Here is a 20,639-nt window from a genome sequence, read left to right as displayed (position 1 = left end):
TTCTACACAACTATTGTATCTTATTGCTTAAATACATGCCTTTGGAAGACTGCCCATAAAATGATTTAAAGCAAGTGCACTACTATACTAAATGTATGCTGCATTCATACGCCATGCATAACTCAGACTCAATTCCTGTTGACCACAGACTGTACTCAGCATGTAACAGACAACAATCCTAGCTGGTATTTCACAAATCCAATGTCAAATTCTTTTTAAAAAATGTGCTATCCACAGTTTTGGTGGTGTGGTAACCATATGCAAAGTTGTATAAAGGCCAGCCTAACATTGTAATTATAATTTAGTATTATAGATTGTAAATTTTGTATCCTTTTCTGAAGTTCATATTTATCAATAGCAATTTGGGAATTGTTAGACACTGTAAATTATTTAATTGTGTAAAACTCTACCTACTCTCATATCAGACATTTGGATCCTAACTAAAGAAAAGTTTTTGATAGTAATTACTTCTCCTTTAAGATCATTTTAGGGGCACCTGGGTGGCTCAGTCGGTTAAGCGGCCGACTTCGGCTCAGGTCATGATCTCGCAGTCTGTGAATTCGAGCCCCGCGTCGGGCTCTGTGCTGACAGCTCAGAGCCTGGAGCCTGTTTCAGATTCTGTGTCTCCCTCTCTCTGACCCTCCCCTGTTCATGCTCTGTCTTTCACTGTCTCAAAAATAAATAAAACATTAAAAAAAAATTTAAAAAAAGATCATTTTAGCAAATGAGAAATGTATATCAAAATACACACCAATAAAACAAGATTTTAAAATAGACATAATCCGTAAATCTTAGGCCAATAAAAATAATTTATTTTTCCATACTAACACCAAGAATTATGTACCAACAGTCACAGGAGAACAATTATATAAAAGAATTATATAAAAGAAATACAGAATTATATTTTAGAAGTAGACTCAGGGTACCCCTGGATTCCTTGTCTCTCTAAGACGCACCTTAGACTTAGGTACATGAAGACATTATTTAATAGGGAAGCAAGAGTTGCTTAGACAGATGACCTAAGACTTCACACTATGTTTCAAAATCTTCTGTTTTAAGCCTGAGCATCAGAGATAATTTTCCTGGAGTTTACCTACTATGCATTAACAGCAAGTTTTACTAGTCTTCCTTATAACTCATTTGCCTCTAGGATTTTTATCAAAGGGGTGTATGACCTACACACCCTTGCGTATCCTCAGCCTTGAATAGAAAATACTTTCCTTGGCTTTATCCCACCAAAGTAGGTCATGAATAAGTAAAGATTCAATATGCAACATTTCAAAAAAATCCTACTTCTGAACTCAGCTGCCTAGAACCAATAAATAATTTGATATTAGAAATATAGACATATAAATATACATAGTCATCATTGTATAGGAAAGACAAAAACAAAAACCACCTACTCATACCTGAAAATTGTAAGATTTAAAAATATATTTAGCTAAGAGGCCCCAGATATCTTAAATAAAATTAGACATGATGGTTGAAAGGAAAGTATAGTAGAAATTAATTTATTAAAATAGATATAAAACATACCTCTTGATACTGTTGAACTACTTGTTCTGGTGTATCTCCTAGAAAGATGTAAAAGTCCAGAATTCCGCCAATAACTCTGTAAGTTACTATTGGAGTAGGCTGGATGAAAATTTCTACAAATTAAATTGGAGAAACATATATAACTAGTAAAAATATACACAGTGATAAAATAACCGCAGTGTCTATTTTAAGTACTTCATATTAACCATACATTTTTGCACTGTTTTTAAATAACTAAGGTAAAATAAGATACTAAAGATAGGAAGAATATACAAGAAAAGTAGAACGCCACCATCTACGAGGTTTATGATAGGAAATCACAGCTGTTTCCTTCTATAGATGTTGGCAGAATCTCTCCCTGGAAACTGCATAGCCAGGTAATCAGTCCTTTTATAACAAAATTTTGTTTTCTGAAATTGCATTTCAATTAGTTGTGTTAATTGAAGATTCTCTAAAAGATCATATTCTCACATTAATTTTTAAGAAAAAACTACAGAATTTTTTTTTCTCTACATAGACAATAATTGCCTGGATAACCATTTTAATATACTGTTCTCGCTGGGACACTGTTGAATTTTGGAACTTTTTATTATCACTAATTCATATGTTATACATTGGTATTACACTCACAACATTTAAAAAAACATCCTACATTACTTGAATTATGATAAACTCAAAAATTAATCTTCTTCTTTCTCTCCCTAGATTATATAGACTTCCCTTTTTTTTTTTTTTTTTTTTTTTTTTGGTTGTAGTGGTATGTTAAATTATCTTAACAAGTGAGGCTGTGGGAATGGGAATATTCCTTTCCATGGATGTGTTCACTATTGCTGTGAAAGCTCTGAAGAAAGTGCCTGACTATAATAACATAGTATACTCTCCCCAAAATAGACACACTTATAAGTAAAATTCCATTGTCTTACTCACTACAAACTCTGCTTGTAATAATTTCATATACTAAATCATTACCAATAGAGTTTACTCTGACATACATTATCTATGATTGAAATAAAGAGAACAGTTCAAACATTTCAAGTTATATTTCATTTAAATATATTGCCAGATAAATTACTCTTACCCATTGCATTGCTGTTCATTAAGAAAACACCAAATGACTTTCCAGAAGTATCTTCAATGCACATGAAGAATGTCTGATGACCATATAAATTATTATTATTCTGTAAGGCAAAAATTTGAACATTAATTTTAAAGTATATTTAAAGTAAAAAAGATTATATATTTAACATGGCCTTTATATATTCCAATTAGTTTCTGTAATTTACTCCTCATACTTCTATACTAATTACTATACATACCATATGAAACACTGTGGCAAAAAAATTAACCTATTTTGATTATTAATATGTTATTATATAAAATATGTAACATAATATATTCATTATACTACGACTAGATTACTTAACTTTCCTTTATGTTTTATCTGATCGAGTTTTAATTAGCCATTCATGTTAAGAAAATGGCACTTTTATTCATTATGGCCCATGTTATGTCCAAGGCAGGACAGGGAATTCCAAGATGACGTCCAACCTTATAGAACTTCCCCACTACATTTGCTATAAACCAAGGAGTACATGAAATAGCTGAGAACAATTGGGAATACACTTATAAGGCAAAAGAAAAAAGAATTCCTGGCTGATAGGATATGGAGGTTCCAAGAAAAGAATGAATGGAAAATAGCCTGGTGTTTATTAGGTGTTCATTACAGATAGTGATGCTATAAAAACAGACTGGTAGAATCTTTATTAGTAGTAGTTCTGTACCAAATGAGGCTCTTTAAAGCAACCACCATTTATTCATTTTTGGGAATGAAATAGCACTGGCATTTTAAAAGTCACTAACAATTGACTCAAAGCAACCATGAATCAATTAAAAATATTAAATTTTTTTTAATGGTTATTTAATTTTTGAGAGAGAGAGAGAGGTGGGAGTGAGGGGCAGAGAGAGAGGGAGACACAAAATCTGAAGCAGGCTCCAGGCTCTGAGCTATCAGCACAGAGCCTGATGAGGGGCTTGAACACACAAGCCATGAAATCACGACCTCAGCCAAAGTCAAATGCTTAAATGACTGAACCACCCAGGCACCCCTAAAAATAATTTTTTAATGATATGGTCTTTGTTCTAAAGAATCTCATCTTAGAATTATATACAAATATTTACACAAAGACTAACCTGTAGTGACTGTCATACTAAAATATGAACAAAAGGTTAGAAATAAAGACTAATTCTGCACGGGGGAGTTTGGGAGAAGTTCTTATGAGATTAAAGTTCAAATTATCTCTCAGTGACTTATTGTACAAATGATAAGGAACCTCAAGGTGCAGTATTTAAAAAGGGAACCAACCCTCTGTGCAAATATATAAACTTATATAAGATTATCATATGTTATGGAAGGGGAAGATGCAGACATAGATGTACAATATGATGTCCAATAAATAGGCAGACACCATATCATACAAAGTGATAGAGAACACAGTAAGTGTTTAGAATTATTCTAGCTCAATGACTAGCCATGTATTGGTTTAAGCATAAGAATGATTGAAAAGGGAATGACAGAATACAAAAATCAAATCAAAAGAAAATATTCATAAAATAGATATACCTATTTGAACTAAAATCTGTTGGTTACTTTTTGAGTTAATTTGAGACTACTACAAATCATCACCCCTGAAGTAAACAAGCTCCTGTATTAGGTATCACTGACATACAATAAATAATGGCTTCAAATAGGGTAACATTATCACCTGCTCCAATATAATGATTTTATTTACATAAAAAAAAAAAAAAGAGTTCCTTACGTCACCGGGAAGTTGATCCCGGGTAAAAATTGGCCATGTTTTCCAGTTTAAATCGTGACGAAATCTCTTATGAATATGTTCCCCAATGCCATAAATATATTCACTGGAAAGTCTGGTTGAAATCTGTAAATACTGGTCAGAGTACACCAAAGGACCAATGCTGGTGTCAAACCTGTACAATAAAATAAATAAATGATCTAGAAACAAATAAAATGTTCTACCAAATAAGGATCTATGTTACCATGCTGAATATTTCACTTTAAATATGTCAATCTTTAGCTGTGATCACTTCTTAGGAATATATGAATTATACCATAAACAGAATTTGTTGATTCCATCAACACAATTTGCTTCATCACCACCAATATGATTCTCCGTATACATCCTCTCCTTTAATCATCACAAACTTGAAGTGTAACTACCAGTATCAGTTCCATTCTACAAATAATACAAATTGGGAAAATTATGCCCTGTGTTCTAAGGTGACAAACTGGTAACTAGCAAAGCCAGATTTCAAACCCAGTTCTGCCTTGCTTCAGAGACACTTTTTTAAAATATAGTACTATACTAGCTTTCACACCTCTAACACATATATTAAAGTTAAGTTCAAAATAATTTTTCCAAAATTAAGAAGATTGTATGTTGGATTCATATCAAATACATCCTACAAGAAATGTTAAATGCATTTAATACTTTTGTGACAATTAACATAATGTCAATTGCAAATCATTAAAATATATTTAAGGAAAGTAACTGCTGAGATTTAATCTTGACAATTGCTCAGTTAACCTTTTTAATTTAATGTTTATTTTATTTTTGTGTGAGAGAGAGAGGGTGAGGGGCAGAGACAGAGAGGAAGACAGAGAATCCAAAGCAGGCTCTGCACTGACAGCAGAGAGCTTGACGTGGTGCTCGAACTCACGAACTGTAAGATGGTGACCTGAGGCAAAGTCAGAGCTTAACTGAGCCACCCAGGCACCCTGCTCAATTGACCTTCTTAGAGATGCGAGATATCTTAAAAATTGCTAAATCCCTTGCCGCAAATATCCCCCCAAATTCATTCATAATGAAAGCATTCAGGCAATATTTAATTAAGTATATACATTTTCATATACATTATTTCATACATACGTATTTTTTCATATATATATATGAAGTCCTTTAATATGACTATGGGAATCAGCCCCTTTCTGAATAACTATTTGATTCTAAAAATTGGCAACAGAATATGATAAACAATGGGAAAGGACAAAACAGGAATTCTAGCTATGCAAAAATACAGGGAAAGCTAAAATGCTTTTCGGTGATGCTCCTTACCTTCATCTTTGATTGGCCCTAGTTTGTACATTTTCATTCACCTTTGTACCTTTTATCCACAGGAAATAAAACTGCTTTACATTATAGTCTTTACAAGGATGCACATCCACCCTCTTTGGGAGGAAATTTATTCTTTCTGAAAATGCCTTAAAATTAAACTTTTCCTAATTCTATAACAGAATACAATTGACTGGTTATTTAACCTTACAGAAATGTAAAATAAGATACTTACAAAATTCTATTATTGCTTTTTCTAATAACTTTGATGCTAAATGGATTTTCTACAACCTGCACATCATACAATGTATTAGAAGCTGTGGTACCAGTAAATTCTTTTACAAACTGATGAGGAACTTCATATCTTCTATTATTTGGATCAGTTATCTGTAAAGATTAAACAATTAGCATCATTTGATTCAAAACCATTTTTTCAACTTCCAATTCCAAATTAAGTATCAAATGCAAGTTTTGAATAAAAAATATTAAATTTAGTAACTTAATAGAGGAACTATTAATCTGGCCATAAACTTAATTCTAACGTTGTTGTATGGTTATGCACAGAATTGTATACATTGTTAAGGAATACAGAACTGGTCATAAAAGTACCGCATATAATAAAAATATTTTTGGCTGATAAAAATATATATTAATTATATAATATTAATATATTAATATATATTAATGATAGTATTACTAAATATTGATTCTTGAATACTGTATCTTTGTGAATTTAATTATTCTTATTGCTTTTTAGTGTTCATCTCCTTAGAAATCCCATGAAGAATTTTATATTTGGTTAAAAAAAATACTTAATTCTTGTGAAGTTGCTGAAAGAGTAGCGTACAAAGAATATGGTGTTGTTTTCACTTCCAAATCCAAAAGATCCAAAATTCAAGTAAACTACTCACTTACAAAATAATAGGAATTAGTTTCTTTAAAATCATGAATAAAAGGGATACCTGTAAAAAGAACTAGTAAGTATAAGTCACATGTATACACCACAATTAACATGTTTCTCAAATTAAATTTTAAACTAATCCTTCATCATAGTCTATGGTTGAAGTAATAAAAACTGCTAAAGTTTATTGAGTGTTTACTCTTCTCAAGACACTGTATCCAATATTTTACATTGACTGTATTATGAAGTTTTTCAAAAAGAATTGCCAGGGAAACTATTCTTATGATACACTTCAGTAAACAGGCTCAGAGAACTGAAGTAACTAGTCCAATTAGTCCTTTGCTTTGGAATAAGTATTTCTTAAGAGAGAAAATGTCTTGGTAAGATGAAGAATGTGCTCATAACTTCCTTTTATGATTAATTCCTCTTTATAAATATCAAAAAACAAACCTTAAATCGGAAACGATTGGGTGTCTGATTTTGAGTTGTGATAAGAACACTAGTAATGTCATTTCCAAAGAGCGTAGGTGAAGGTTTCCTGCTTAATTTGGCTTCAAGCCCTTAAAGGAAGAAAAAAAGTTGGTGCGAGTGATTTTATTTATAAAGAGTAATAATTATTAAATATTTTTCATATTTTTATAATTATGTTTCCTTTATTACAAATAATGACTTCTTTTATTATTTGGAAGATACAATCCTGCAAAAATGAAATCCTTGATCTAACATATTTAAACATTCTTGCGTACAAATTTCCCACTCGATTCTATTTAAGATATTTTCCCAAAGAAAAATTTAAAATATATTTTTTGTTTTCCAATTAAAATATATTATATTGGATCACCATGATGCAACATTTCTCACCAGTACTTGTTGTTATCATTCTCTCAACATTATAGCCATGATTATCTGCGAAGAAGCACCAAGGAATAAGAGAGTCATTCCATGGCTTCCAGCAGCAGCCTCTCATTGAGCAAACTGCCTGTTAAAACATTTATAAAAGGAATCATATCATATGATTAGTACTGTTATCATGTGTCAATACCTAGTTTTTAAACATCCATTCCAATAAATGTTTGAATTAAATGCCTGGAAAACAAGCTTATTTCTTCAAGAATACCGTATGTTAAAATAGCATGTATTCTCAGGGCACCTGGGTGGCTCACTTGGTTAAGCATCAGATTTCAGCTCAGATCATGATCCCACAGTTCTAAGTTCAAGCCCCGCGTTGGGCTCTGTGCTGACAGCTCAGAGCCTGAACCCTGTTTCAGATTCTGTGTCTCCCTCTCTCTCTGCCCCTTCCCTGCTCATCATGTTCTGTCTCTGTCTCTCTCTCTCAAAACTAAGTAAACATTAAAAAAATTAAACAAAATCATCTATTCTCTTGTTCCTTTCACTTAGCAGAAATATAAATATTTGATAATGTGAATTAATTACACCGTATCAGAAATTGATACTCTGAGTTGTGATTTATCAAATTTACATATCTGTGCACATTATTGTAAACTTATGTTTTTCTTTATGTCTTTGATTTTAATTTTTTTTATTTGAATATACTGCTCAAAGCAAACTACAGTTTCAATATAATCTCTATCAAAATACCAACAACATCTTTCACAGAACCAGAACAAATAATACTAAAATTCGGATGGTACCACAAAAGACACCAAGTAGCCAAAGTAATCTTGAGAAAGAACACAGCTGAAGGTATCACAATCCCAGATTCCAAGATCTACTACTACTAAGCCTATGTTTTTTTAAAAGTCTGCCCTATGAGTAATTATAATGTATTCTGTTGTCACATAGTCAATACAGAAGAACTGAAATATTTTTGACTATCAATTATGTATCAAGCTACAAGTGAGTGTATAAAGATGAAGACATGGCCCTGAATTCAAGCCTACATAACATGTTTAAGGCAGTTATTTCCAGCCACTTGTTAGTTTAATATTTTAAGTAAATAATTAAACTAATTTATGTGCCAGGTTGTAACTAGTTGTAGCCATTATATCCAAAGAATAAAGCAAAACACTGAGCTCTTGAGTAGTTTTATGATCTGTATGGAAAGATTATGTGAAGTGGAAAAAACTATATATGCTTATGTAAAAAGTTGAGGCACATGGTAATTATGTGTGTTAACATTGGTATAATTAAAAATCTACTTAATATTTAAATTTAATAGTGTTACACACTTTCATAATTTGAGCATCTGTGTGGTTTTTTTTCTTGCCTATTTGTCTTGAAAATAGTTTAAAGTTACTCTTTCAGAGGCTGACATATTAACTTATCTCCTACTTTAACATCAAATTAAACTGGCTTCAGATACACATACACATGCACACACACAAGTACAAACATACATACATGTACATTGAAAATGGAAGTACAATTTGACCTGATATTTTAGGGGTTCATTACCTATCAGAATCTAAAGTATGTGTGACTTCTGATCAGGTAATTTTCCCTCTAGCTATAGAACTTATAGAAGTACTCCCAGCAATAGAAAGAGATAATTACACACAAAAAATTGTCATTTACGGTAATCTTTACAAAAAGCTTTTTAAATGTTGGTACAAAACTGAGAGGTAGAACTAAACATAGAGAAACGGATTTGGGAAGGTGTAAAGCTGTTAAGAAAAAATAAATAAGCAAACTATAATCACATTTTGCTAAAATAAAAAAAAAATAGTAAAATGAAGTTACATGAAGTTCTTCCAAACATACTATATTTGGGTCCTAGGGCTGTTCTAATAGGATTGTCTGAATGAACAGAAATTTATTCTCTCACAGTTCTGGAATCTAGAAGTCCTACTTCAAGGTGCTAGCAGAACCATGCTCTGTCCAAGGGTCTAGGAAAGACTGCTTCCTTGTCTAGTCATAGCTTCTGATGGCTCCTGGAAAGTCGGCAGTTTTTGATTTGAAGACACCATACTCAAATCTGTACTTCCATCTTCACACTGCCTTCTTCCCTGTGGTTCTCTGTATGCCATCCCCTTCTCTTGAAGGGACACCACTCATTGGATTTAGGACCCACCCAAATAGCAAGATTTCATTTAGCATATAATTACATCTGCAAAGATCTTATTTCCAAGTAATGTTTATTTTGAGAAAGAGAGGGACAGAGACAGAGAGTGGGAGGAGGGGCAGAGAGAGAGAAGAGAAAGAATCCCAAGCAGGCTATGTGCTGTCCATGCAGAGCCTGATGCAGGGCTTGATCCCATGAATCACAAAATCATGAGCTGAGCCAAAATCAAGAGTTGGATGCTTAACTGACTGAGCTACTAGGCTCAAATAAAGTCATATTATAAGGCTCCAAGTAGACATGAATTTGTAGAGGACATATCATTCATACTACTACATATACACAGCAAAATACTAGTTCAAAACTGTATATCCTCATTGTTTTAAAAAAACTTTTCTAATGTTTATTTATTTTTGAGAGAGACAGAGACAGAATGTGAGTGGGTTAGGGGCAGAGAGAGAGGGAGACACAGAATCCGAAGCAGGCTCCAGGCCCCGAGCTGTCAACACAGAGCCCGACGTGGGGCTTGAACTCATGAGCTGTGAGATCATGACCTGAGCTGAAGTCAGACACTCAACCGACTGAGCCACCCAGGCGCCCCAATCCTCATTGTTTTTAAAATATGGATAATTTTGGTTTATCTTTAGAGATTTTGATAATTATTATTTATGTTTAGTCATTCTGCCTATTTTTCAAGATTACAGGCATTTTCCCCTATTATTGTAATAGTGTTTAAAAAGCTACTTCTTGTTTTTATTTAAATTCCAGTTAAGCTTAATAATCTATATATAATTAATTTTATGATGTGAGCTCAGTCATTCTCAATTAGTCACTTCTGATATCTTTGTAAACTCTTGAATTAAAAGAACCCCTTCCAGGCGCCTGGGTGGCTCAGTCACTTAAAGCGTCCGACTTCGGCTCAGGTCACAATCTCATGGTTCATGAGTTTGAGCCCCAAGTTGGGCTCTGTGCTGACAGCTCAGAGCCTGGAGCCTGCTTCAGATTCTGTGCCCCGCCCCCGCCCTCCCCTGCATGCACGCTCTGTCTCTCTCAAAAATAAATAAACATTAAATTTTTTTTTTAAAGAACCCCTTCCAGAATTGTTAATGACATGAAAGTAACTGGATATTTGCAGTATCATTCTTTTTGCTCAGGAGGAACAGATGAGGCAAGAACACAATAGTGAATGATCCCATGAAGACTTGTTCCTGTTTAAGTGAGCTAGCTGCTTAGGACAGCCGCTGGGAAGGAACAGGTGTTCATAATAATGTCTAATATTTGAGTGCTTTCAGTGCATTACATGTTTAGTCCCTTCAAGAACTCTATGAGACAGGGGTGCCTGGGTGTCTCAGTCAGTTGAGTGTCCAACTCTCGGTTTCAGCTCAGGTCATGATCTCCTGTTTCATAGGACTAAGCCACATGACTGGCTTTGCACTGACAGTGTGGAGCCTGTTTGGGATTCTCTCTCTCCCCTTCTCTGTTCCATCCCTGCTCATTCTCTCTCTCTCTCTCTTCTCAAAACAAATAAACTTGAAGAAAAATAAATAAAATCCAGTTAGTTAACATAATGCAGAGTATTAGTTTCAGCTGTACAACATAGTCCACACTTCCATAAAATACCTGGGGCTTATCACAAGCACCCTCCTTAATCCCCATCACCTACTTAAGCCCCCCCACACACACACCTCCCCTCTTGTAACCATCAGTTTGTTCTCTATAGTTAAGAATCTGTTTCTTGGTTTGCCTCTCTCTCTCTTTTTTTCCCCCTTTGCTCATTTGTTTTGTTTCTCAAATTCCACATAGAAGTGAACTTCAATTTTCTTTTTTCTTAATTGGAAAAAGCAAAAAATTAAAACACATTAAATACCCATCAATAGTCATAAACTTTGGTGGATAAAAATACAATAAATTTGTTTTTTTCTTATTTTTATTATATGTGTGTTAGTATACATATAGAATTACATGTAATAATATTGTTATTATTATAGTTACAGCAATTGATTGTTTTATGGACTGAGCTGTGTCCCCCAACAATTCTTAGGTAGGAAGCCTAATCCCTGACCCCTTATATGACTGTATTTGGAGATAGGGCCTTCAAGGAGGTAATTAAGGTTAAATGAAGACATAAAGCTGGGATGCTAATCTGAAAGGATTGGTGCTCTCGTAAAAAGAGGAAGAGATGCCAGAGCATGGTCACATATATACTCTCTCTCTCCTTCTGTGCATGCACAAAGGAAAGACCAAATGAAGATACAAGAATCCAGCTGTCTACAAAGCAGGATGAGATGTCTCGCTAGAAACCAACGCTGGTAGCATCATGACTTCTAGTCTCCAGAACAGTGGGAAAGTAAATGTCTATTATTTAAGCCACTCAGCCTGGCATTTTATTGTAGAAGCCCAGGCTGATTAATACATTCTGGGTAGAATTATAGCTGCTGTTAAAATAAGTTCACCTTCTTTTCTTAAATGACAAATACTTGTTAGCTGAAATTTGTTAAATTCATAAGTTTAATTTGTTTCACATTGAAAACACTCTTTAGCAACCTTACAGGCTGACAGTAAAAACTAATAGTAGCCATCAAAACCTTAAACAATTAGCTTTTAAATATTGTTTCCCTGGAGCACTGGATGTTATATGTAAGTGATGAATCAGCAAAATCTACTCCGGAAACCAATATTACACTGTGTGTTAAGTAACTAGAATTTAACTAAAAACTTAACATATAATTAAATAATAAATTATAAGTAAATACAGCCTTCAAACTAAATAAATAAAATAAAATAATTAATGTCATTTCCCTTTAAGATCTTAGCAGCCCATATTGTCCCTAATAGAATTCTATGTTAAGCTTCAGTTGTTCCCTAAGAAGAATACACCTAAAGAGAATATCTGGCCAATTATCTTAGTGTGTCACAGTAAACACTATTTATCCAGCTCTATTATCATTAGGTAAACTATAAAGACAAATGTTCCTAATACTGTCCTAAGAAAAATCTCATCCATTTGCTACTTTTCATAGCAAATATTAAAAAATTATGTGGTAACTATGAGGTAGCATAGGTTAAGGCTAATAGAAAAATTTATAGTTCATTTACTTAATCTGCTTGTGATGAAAAGAGTGAGAGAGGTGAGATTCAGATATGTCTATTACAGATAATATATATTATAGATCTGCATATTACATGCATATAATAGATAAATAATATACTATAGATATGCATATTACATTAATATATAATATAATAATATATAATATATAATTAATATATATTTACATTATATGGGTATTATAGATTACATAAATATTGCAAATTGTGAACACACACACATTCACACACAAACACACACCTTCACTGACCTTTATTCTCATAGGTTATGAACACTAGGAAGAGTCAACTCAGGGTTACATGAATCCATTAAGTTACCCTTAATTTTCTCCATTTGGGCTTCTCCCAAACTACCAAATAATTAAAAAATAATAATTTTCCAAAATATCATATTACTTTATTTTCCACAGACAATTCTTGTTTTTAATTGTTTTTAATGTTTATTTATTTTTGAGAGCTAGCAAAAGAGAGAGAGAGAGAGAGAGAGAGCAAATGGGGGAAGGGCAGAGAGAGGAAAACACAGAATCAGAAGCAGGATCCAGGCTCCAAGCTGTCAGTACAGAGCCCAATGCCTGGTTCGAACTCACAAACTGTGAGATCATGATCCGAGCAGCAGTCAGATGCTTAATGGACTGAGCCACTCAGGCACCATTTCCAGACAATTCTTAATGCCATCATTACAAATACTTTTATGGAGCATTCATTTTCTCTCATATTCTCTCTCTCTCTCTCTCTCATACTCTCAAAGGTTACAATTTTTTTAAGAAGTAGATTTGCAAGAATAGATTTCATAAAGGTTTTTAAAATTAACAATAGGTTGTTAAGCACGAAAAATATTAAGTTGTGAATTTAAATTGAATAGAAGTACAGGAAAGCAAGCTCAGTAATTTCTGTTATTTCTCATCTCTTTATACAGAGCTACAAGAAAAAGATAAATGTAGCCCAATTGATGGCTAGATCTTTAAAAATATGGTATTGATCCGATATTGAGCAATTATCTTAATATACTTACTATAATATATATCTATTTATAAAAAACATTAAAGTCTTTTGTTGCAGACCTTTGTTGGTAATTGATCTGGAATGCAATTTATTCTCTCATTGATAGGATCATTTAGCTCACTTGGACACTTTCCTGAACCAGGAAACACAGTGGTTGTACGAGTGGTAGGTGGGCTTGAAGTAGAATTACTAATCGCTAGGAAATAGAGAGGTCAATAAAATAAAACACTGTATTAAATTAATATTTTCATATTGTGGGGGTAATAATTACCTTACATTGTAAGAACAACTAAATTTATATATAATAAAAATAAAAATAAATTTTACATTAATAAAAAACTGACACTTTCAAGTCCTGATTACCAAAGGAAGATATCCAAATGGTATTTAAAAATTGTGCAGAGCCTTACTGACTGTTTTTGTAGAAAACCAAAATATTTTCACAGAAGGTCTTGAGGTAGATTCAAAAGGAAACAAAATGTACATTCCACCATATTTATAAAAAATGTGTTTTATAGATGAAGAAAGAAGATGGAGAAATATGGATGGGAGAAGGAAATAGAGAAAGAGACAAGAATTACTGCAGAAGAGAGAAAGGTAAGAGGGAGAAAACACGTTGGAGTGAACAGAAGAGAAAGCAGGGCACAGCAGAGAAAAGTAAATCCCAATTCTATATAAGACCTTTCCAGTAATCAGATATGGGTAACAAAATTGGTTACTTCACAAAGTAGTGAGTTTGCAGTATACTAGAAGAAAGTAAAACAAACGACTAAGAGCAGTAGAAAATTAACTATGGTTAGACTACAAGATACTTTGTAACATTATCCTTGCCAGTCCTGATTTGGTCTAGAGAGAATGATGAAAAAGGGAAAGCAGGTGAGGTGGATAGGAGTAGTATGCATTTACTCTAAATGAGGATAGAAATATTCAGAAAAAAAATAGATAAACTTTTCAAGCTTTGTTTCACCTTCCCTCTATCCTTTTTTTGTTATACATCCTCTCTCCTTTAAAAAAACAAAAACAAAAAACAAAAAACAATACTGAGCCTAAAATAAAGAGGGAAGTCCCATAGATTTTCCACCCCCCCACCCCCACTTTTCCAAGTATCTGAAGGCCAGAGCAAAAACCTAGGTATTTCCATTAATTAGAAGAACCTCACTAAAAACAGTAGATGATTATTCCTCCTCCTTCCATTAACACCTTGATCCCTTTGCCTCTTCACTATTTCTCAAGCAACACAACGTGGGGAAGGTTATTAATGTCAAAGCAGATAGATTCCTTAATTACAACAGCTCTTAACTAAAATAACTGTAATAGACAGAAAAAACTGGAGTAATTATGTAACTTCCCAGAGATCTTTTTTAACATTTCATCTCCTGTAGATAACTTTTAAAAACCCATAACTAATATGGAGTAAAGTTTCTTTAACTTCACTATAATGTGTAAGTATTTTTTAACATTACTTACCTTCAACAGCAGGTGTCCTAGTTGCTAAAACAGCAATTAGGGCAATAGCTATTATAGTAACTATAGCAAAAAGGACAATCAGAGAGATTTCTAATCCAGAAAATTTCTTCCTTGCCATCTAAAGAAAGAAAAGAAATATATGTTTAAAATGTAAAATATGTACTTACAGTACACCACCATCATTATCATTAAAGTATACACATTCCTCTTTTTTTAGCTACAACACAAGCAGAGCTGCAGACGGCTCTGTTTATAATCTAAATAAATATTGGCAAAAATGTAAACTACACTTGCAATTTTTAATAAACTGAGTGAATTTGTGATACACATTATTGTGGTAACTAAGATGAAACATCAATGGTGGAAAAGCGAAGCAAAGATCTTTCAGCAGATGTGCCTTGCTCTCTCATTTTAGGGCCTTTCTCAAGTGAAAGAAACCTACCACTTGCACTGTGTTCCCTACTTCTCACAATTTTAGGAAGGAGATGATGTTATCCACATTTTGCTTCTTAGCAACTTCAAGCTTAGAGAAAATAAGTTATTGTCTCTCAAAGTCAAAATGATTTTTAACCATAGTTAATACAATTGGATCTCAATTTCAATACTGCTTTCTTATAACAATACTGTGGAAAAGAATATAAATATATTTGGAAAGAATATACATATGAATATAAATATAAAATATTGTGAAAAATTATATATGTATACAGTATATATTTGGGAGATGTCATTTAAAAAAAGGTTTGAACTGCATGATCTCCAAGTTCCTCCCTCAAAATGAAAATAAAATATACTAAACTCTTGTATCAAACACAGGTGCTTATTTTCTGATAACATAATACATTTCAGTTAGTATACAGAGGATACTTAAATGTAGATTGGGAAGAGCTTTTTTTCCAGCGATTATCTTAAATTTTATTTGTTTAGTTTAGTTTTGACCATACATCTCTCATCTCTCTTAGTCTTCAAGTTTCCCTGACTTTTCTGTATTCTATGATTTTTTATATAAATCTTATTCAATGGCATATACCCAGGTGGGAATTTAGAATTTTCATGGTAAATGCTTTAATAAATTGCAGATATTATTTTTCTTAGATTTTATTTAAATTTTAGTTACTTAACATACAGTATAATATTAGTTTCAGTTGTGCAATATAGTGATTATAAATTGCTGATTTTAAAATAAAACTTTTTGGCCTCTCACCCTAGCCTCTTCTGTAATTATCTAGATCAGTTCATATCCAGTTGCCCCAATCTAAAAACTTCTTTCATTCATTCATTCAAAAGGCCTCTTGGTTCTACCTCCAAAATATTTTCAGAATTATACCTTCATCTTAACTCCAACACTGCAACATCTTTTTTGTATAACATATCTTCTTAGTACATGTTGTTTAGTCTTTCTTCAATCCTTCCATATCTGCTTTTCTAGGTCACTTCCAATTTATGCCAGTTCAAATGCCATGTCCTTTGTGAGTTCTTTCCTACTCTTAGAGGCAGAGTTAATCCATCCTTTTTTCCATTTTACCATATTACATAGCATATCTACTGCCCTTCTTTATATATATGTCAATTTCCTTAATTGTTGCTCTATTCTTACTAGCAATAATCATGAAAGTAGTTCAGACCCTGACATCAAGTAAGCACAATTCATTTTTTAAACTGCACCTTATGAATGAATGTTTAAAGATTAGCATTCAATTTTAATATATGATTTCCTATTATACATATGTAAGCTGTTTATTGTATCTGTAATCTTCAAAGAACCCAAATGTAAACTAGACTTAATCAAAGTGACAGAGGATATAGGAGGTTGTTGAGAAAATGAAACCCAACTGCTCAATGTTATGTGAGAAAGGACACAGTTGCATTTAATGTTTAACTTCAGATAAGTTTGTCTCACTCAAAGTAATATCTTACTTTGGTATCAAGAAGCCAATAAGGATTGTGCTTTTCTTTTGTTAAGAAAAGTCTAAAAACAAAAATGCATATTGTTATGAAGCAAACCCTCTTTTATCTAGAAGAATCAGAACAAAATTAATGTATTAAAATTAAATTACTCATGTGAGTACTCATAAACAATCAGTACTAAAATTGTTCATGTGCTGTAGGTGGTAATTACATTGATCACATTTTGGATCACAGCAATTTTAAGCAAAACACTTTTCGGGAAATTATATATTGATGTCCTTTCTGTGTAAATTTATTTTAAAAATGAGTAATACTTTACTAGATGGTAGTTTAATGACTTTGTAAAAAAGATTTGCTAGAAAAGATTAAATGTTTTTTAACTGTAGCATTCTACTCCACCTATACATAGTTTCTTAAATAAAATACATTTAGTCATACTTAGAATATTTCTACATATTTTAAGATATGTTTTGATTCTTACTTTTTTCTATATGAAGTAGTTAAACAAAACTTGCTTTGATTCACTTATAATGAAGAGCTGGGGAAAGAAAATATTCTCATATCTTAAAAAAATTTAAAAATGTTTTCTCCTGTTTTAGTACAAAGACTATATATTTAAAATGGCAAATGAAAATAAGCTGTCTTTTCTTTTTTAAAGAAGTACAAATAGACAGGAATATTGCTAACATGAATTAAAGGAATACATAACTACTTAGAAACATGAAAGTAATGAAGAAATATGATCCATAAACGTACCTTATTTCATAGCCTATTCTGTTCACTATGCCGTACCAGAGCTGGGTAAGGCTGCAAAAGTTATGATCAAGGAAACTGCTCAGATATATATTGAGCTACTCATAAAGTTTTATTGCACCTTCACCAGCTGTCAGTATTTAATAAACTTCAACATGCGTCGAAAAAAAACCTTAACCCTGAAAATAGTTGCATAAATAATTCTGTATAGGAATCTAAGTTAATTAATAATTGTGCCCTCAGATAGTCTTTGATTCCTGAAGCTATGAACTAGCCCAAGAACATAAAAGTGTTTATTTATATTGTTTTTTTTTTTCATAATTTTATTTCTTTCACTATTTAGATATTGTTTGAATAACTGTCTTATCTAATTGTGTGAAATTTAAACAATTACTAAAACGTAGAAACATATTGGTAAGGTAGATCTGGAAAACATTTGCAGGAATTAACAATTAGAAGATAATATTTAATGGAAGATAAATAAAATAGATATAAAATAGAAGATAATATAAAAAGCAGTGATTAAATAAAAGTTATTTCCTGTGTCTCATTATTAACTTTAAGGTTGAAAGACTGAGCCAATCTGTAGACTAAAATGTAAAAGTACAGATATATAAATAAGTAATTCAGAAATAAAATCAACATTTTATCTATATTTTTTATTTATAGCACAAATTTAATTATCAAAAATTATATTGTAAACATTTCATACAGTAAAATTATAGTATCAATTACATTACTTGTTTAAGTTAGTATAGTGTTTAGGAGCAAAGGATTTAATATAAGAGACCTGGTTCCAAACGCCAGCTGTACTACATATTCCTAAGAAACTGTGGGCAAATCTGTTAATGTTTTTAAGCCTAAACCTATTTACAAAGAGGAAATAAAAATATCTACCCAAAGAGTCATTGTGAGATTTATATGCACTAACATAATCTATTAACATTATTGCAGCTCTGTTATCAGAGATTACAATTTGAAGTGCTTAGTGTCTGAGTTCTGCACACGATCTTGGCACTATCTTTTCAAAGGAATATATATTAAAATAATGTGGTCACACAAAGTACAGTTACTGGTTTTTTGAGACAATCTGAATAGGAGTAAAAGAAGTGAATACATGGATTACTGTCAAGACTTAGGGGGAATATAAAGGAGAACTTCCAATATATAAAGAGCAGTGATATGGAAATAACATTAGAATCATTCTAGATTGTCTCAGTGGGCAGAAGTCCAATGTAATAGAAATTATGAGTGATTTACTCTCTACTCACATAGCACACAATTATGCATGTGGAAAAGTCATTCAAAATACTGAATTAGAGTCAGGATGTGAGTGTAGCAAGGTCACAGAATATAAAGTCAATGTACAAAAGTCAATCATGTTCCTACGTAACAGTAATTGGAAACTGAAACTTAATATATTACATATAAATATATTTTTTATTTTTTTTATTTTTAGATTTCTTTATCTAAAAAATATATATAAAGAGAAATATATAGAGAGATATATATCTAACATATATCTTTACAGATATAAATGGATAGATAATTTATGATAGCATGAAAAATGAATATTTAGGTATAAATCTAACAAATATATGCAGACTATTCTGAAAACAACAAAATGTTGATAAAAGAAGTTTAAGATCTAAATAAATGGAGAGATAAACTGTATTCATGGATTAGAAAACTGAAAATTATTAAACTGTTTATTCTTCATAACTAGATCTACATATTCAATATAATATCAATAAAAATCTCAGGAAATAAATATAGACAAATTGATTATAAATTTTCTACATCAATGTTTATAGAAGCTTTATAATTTCCCCAACCTGGAAACAACTAAGGTGCCCATCAATACCTGGCATACTACTCAGGAATAGAAGTTATGAATATTGATTCATGCAACTATATGGATCAATCCTAAAATTCAGGTTAGTTGTTTTCTCTGCAATTTAAATTTTCTGATTGGCTCAAAATAAAGTAATTAATTAGCAATTTCTCTACCCTTTGTTTTTTTTCTCTTCTAAGAGTAATATCAAACACTCCAGTGTCTCACATCTTTGAACTGAAACTAATTCTGTCAAGTTTTAATTAATATTTTGTACATTTTCTTTTATGTGTAGATATATTTTAAGAAATACTGTTTGTTCTCTCGATTTAAAAAGTTTATGTGATTTGAAATTTTCATGCCTTCTCTTTCATATCCAGGTTTCCATGTCTGGTGCTGTGAGCTGGCCTTTGCCTTGAACAGTTTCTTTAAATGTTTATTTATTTATTTTTGAGAGAGAGAGAGAGAGAGAGAGAGAGAGAGCGCGCGAGAGCGCGCGCATGCGAGAGCACATGCGTGAGTGGGGGAGGGGCAAAGAAAGAGGGAGACAGAGTCCTAAGCAGGCTCAATGTTGCCAGCACAGGGCTAGACAGAGACTCTGAATCTGGAACCAGGAGAGTTGTGGCTGCTTAGCCAACTGATCCACTCAGGCGCTTTTGCTTGAGCAGTGTCTTTTGTTTCCATTGTTCCATACTTCCTCCCACCCTAGCTCTGGTTCCATTCATTAACTTCACCACCAGGGGAGTAATGTGTTCATGAATTGCTAGGAGGTAAATTCAAACAAAACTATAATATAAAGGTATTCAATTATAGACATAAAATTATATACAATAATGAAAAATGTGTTTTAACTTAAAACATAATTTTATCTAAAAGTAATTGTGAGTTTAATTTTTTTTATTTATTAATATATAAACTATACAAAATTCTAAAACTGCATTAAGTAAATTAACAAAAATTGAGTTAGGGGTGCAATAGGCA

General features: G+C 32.1%; 1 protein-coding gene across 4 annotated transcripts in view; it reads right to left on the bottom strand.

Annotated features, from left to right (window-relative positions):
- Positions 1-17,937, bottom strand: part of SI (sucrase-isomaltase) — a 102,105-nt gene extending 84,168 nt beyond the window's left edge. The window contains exons 1-9 of one of the 4 annotated variants that reach the window (XM_081790112.1): positions 17,828-17,937; positions 15,164-15,281; positions 13,756-13,892; positions 7,429-7,546; positions 7,018-7,127; positions 5,902-6,053; positions 4,353-4,524; positions 2,615-2,714; positions 1,537-1,649 (exon numbers count right to left, since the gene is read on the bottom strand). In XM_081790112.1, coding sequence (XP_081646238.1) covers positions 1,537-1,649; positions 2,615-2,714; positions 4,353-4,524; positions 5,902-6,053; positions 7,018-7,127; positions 7,429-7,546; positions 13,756-13,892; positions 15,164-15,281 — 1,020 coding nt within the window. In that variant the 5' untranslated portion in view covers positions 17,828-17,937. Of the gene's footprint in view, positions 1-1,536; positions 1,650-2,614; positions 2,715-4,352; positions 4,525-5,901; positions 6,054-7,017; positions 7,128-7,428; positions 7,547-12,945; positions 12,973-13,755; positions 13,893-15,163; positions 15,282-16,490; positions 16,606-17,827 lie in introns of those variants that run through there. The other 3 variants (XM_060639130.3, XM_081790114.1, XM_081790113.1) reach the window with 3 other exon arrangements.
- Between the last annotated feature and the right edge of the window lie 2,702 nt (positions 17,938-20,639).

This window comes from Panthera onca, chromosome C2, assembly GCF_046562875.1.
Source record: "Panthera onca isolate mPanOnc1 chromosome C2, mPanOnc1 haplotype 2, whole genome shotgun sequence".
NCBI classification, from domain to species: domain Eukaryota; kingdom Metazoa; phylum Chordata; class Mammalia; order Carnivora; family Felidae; genus Panthera; species Panthera onca.
This window is presented reverse-complemented; position numbering and strand designations above follow the sequence as displayed.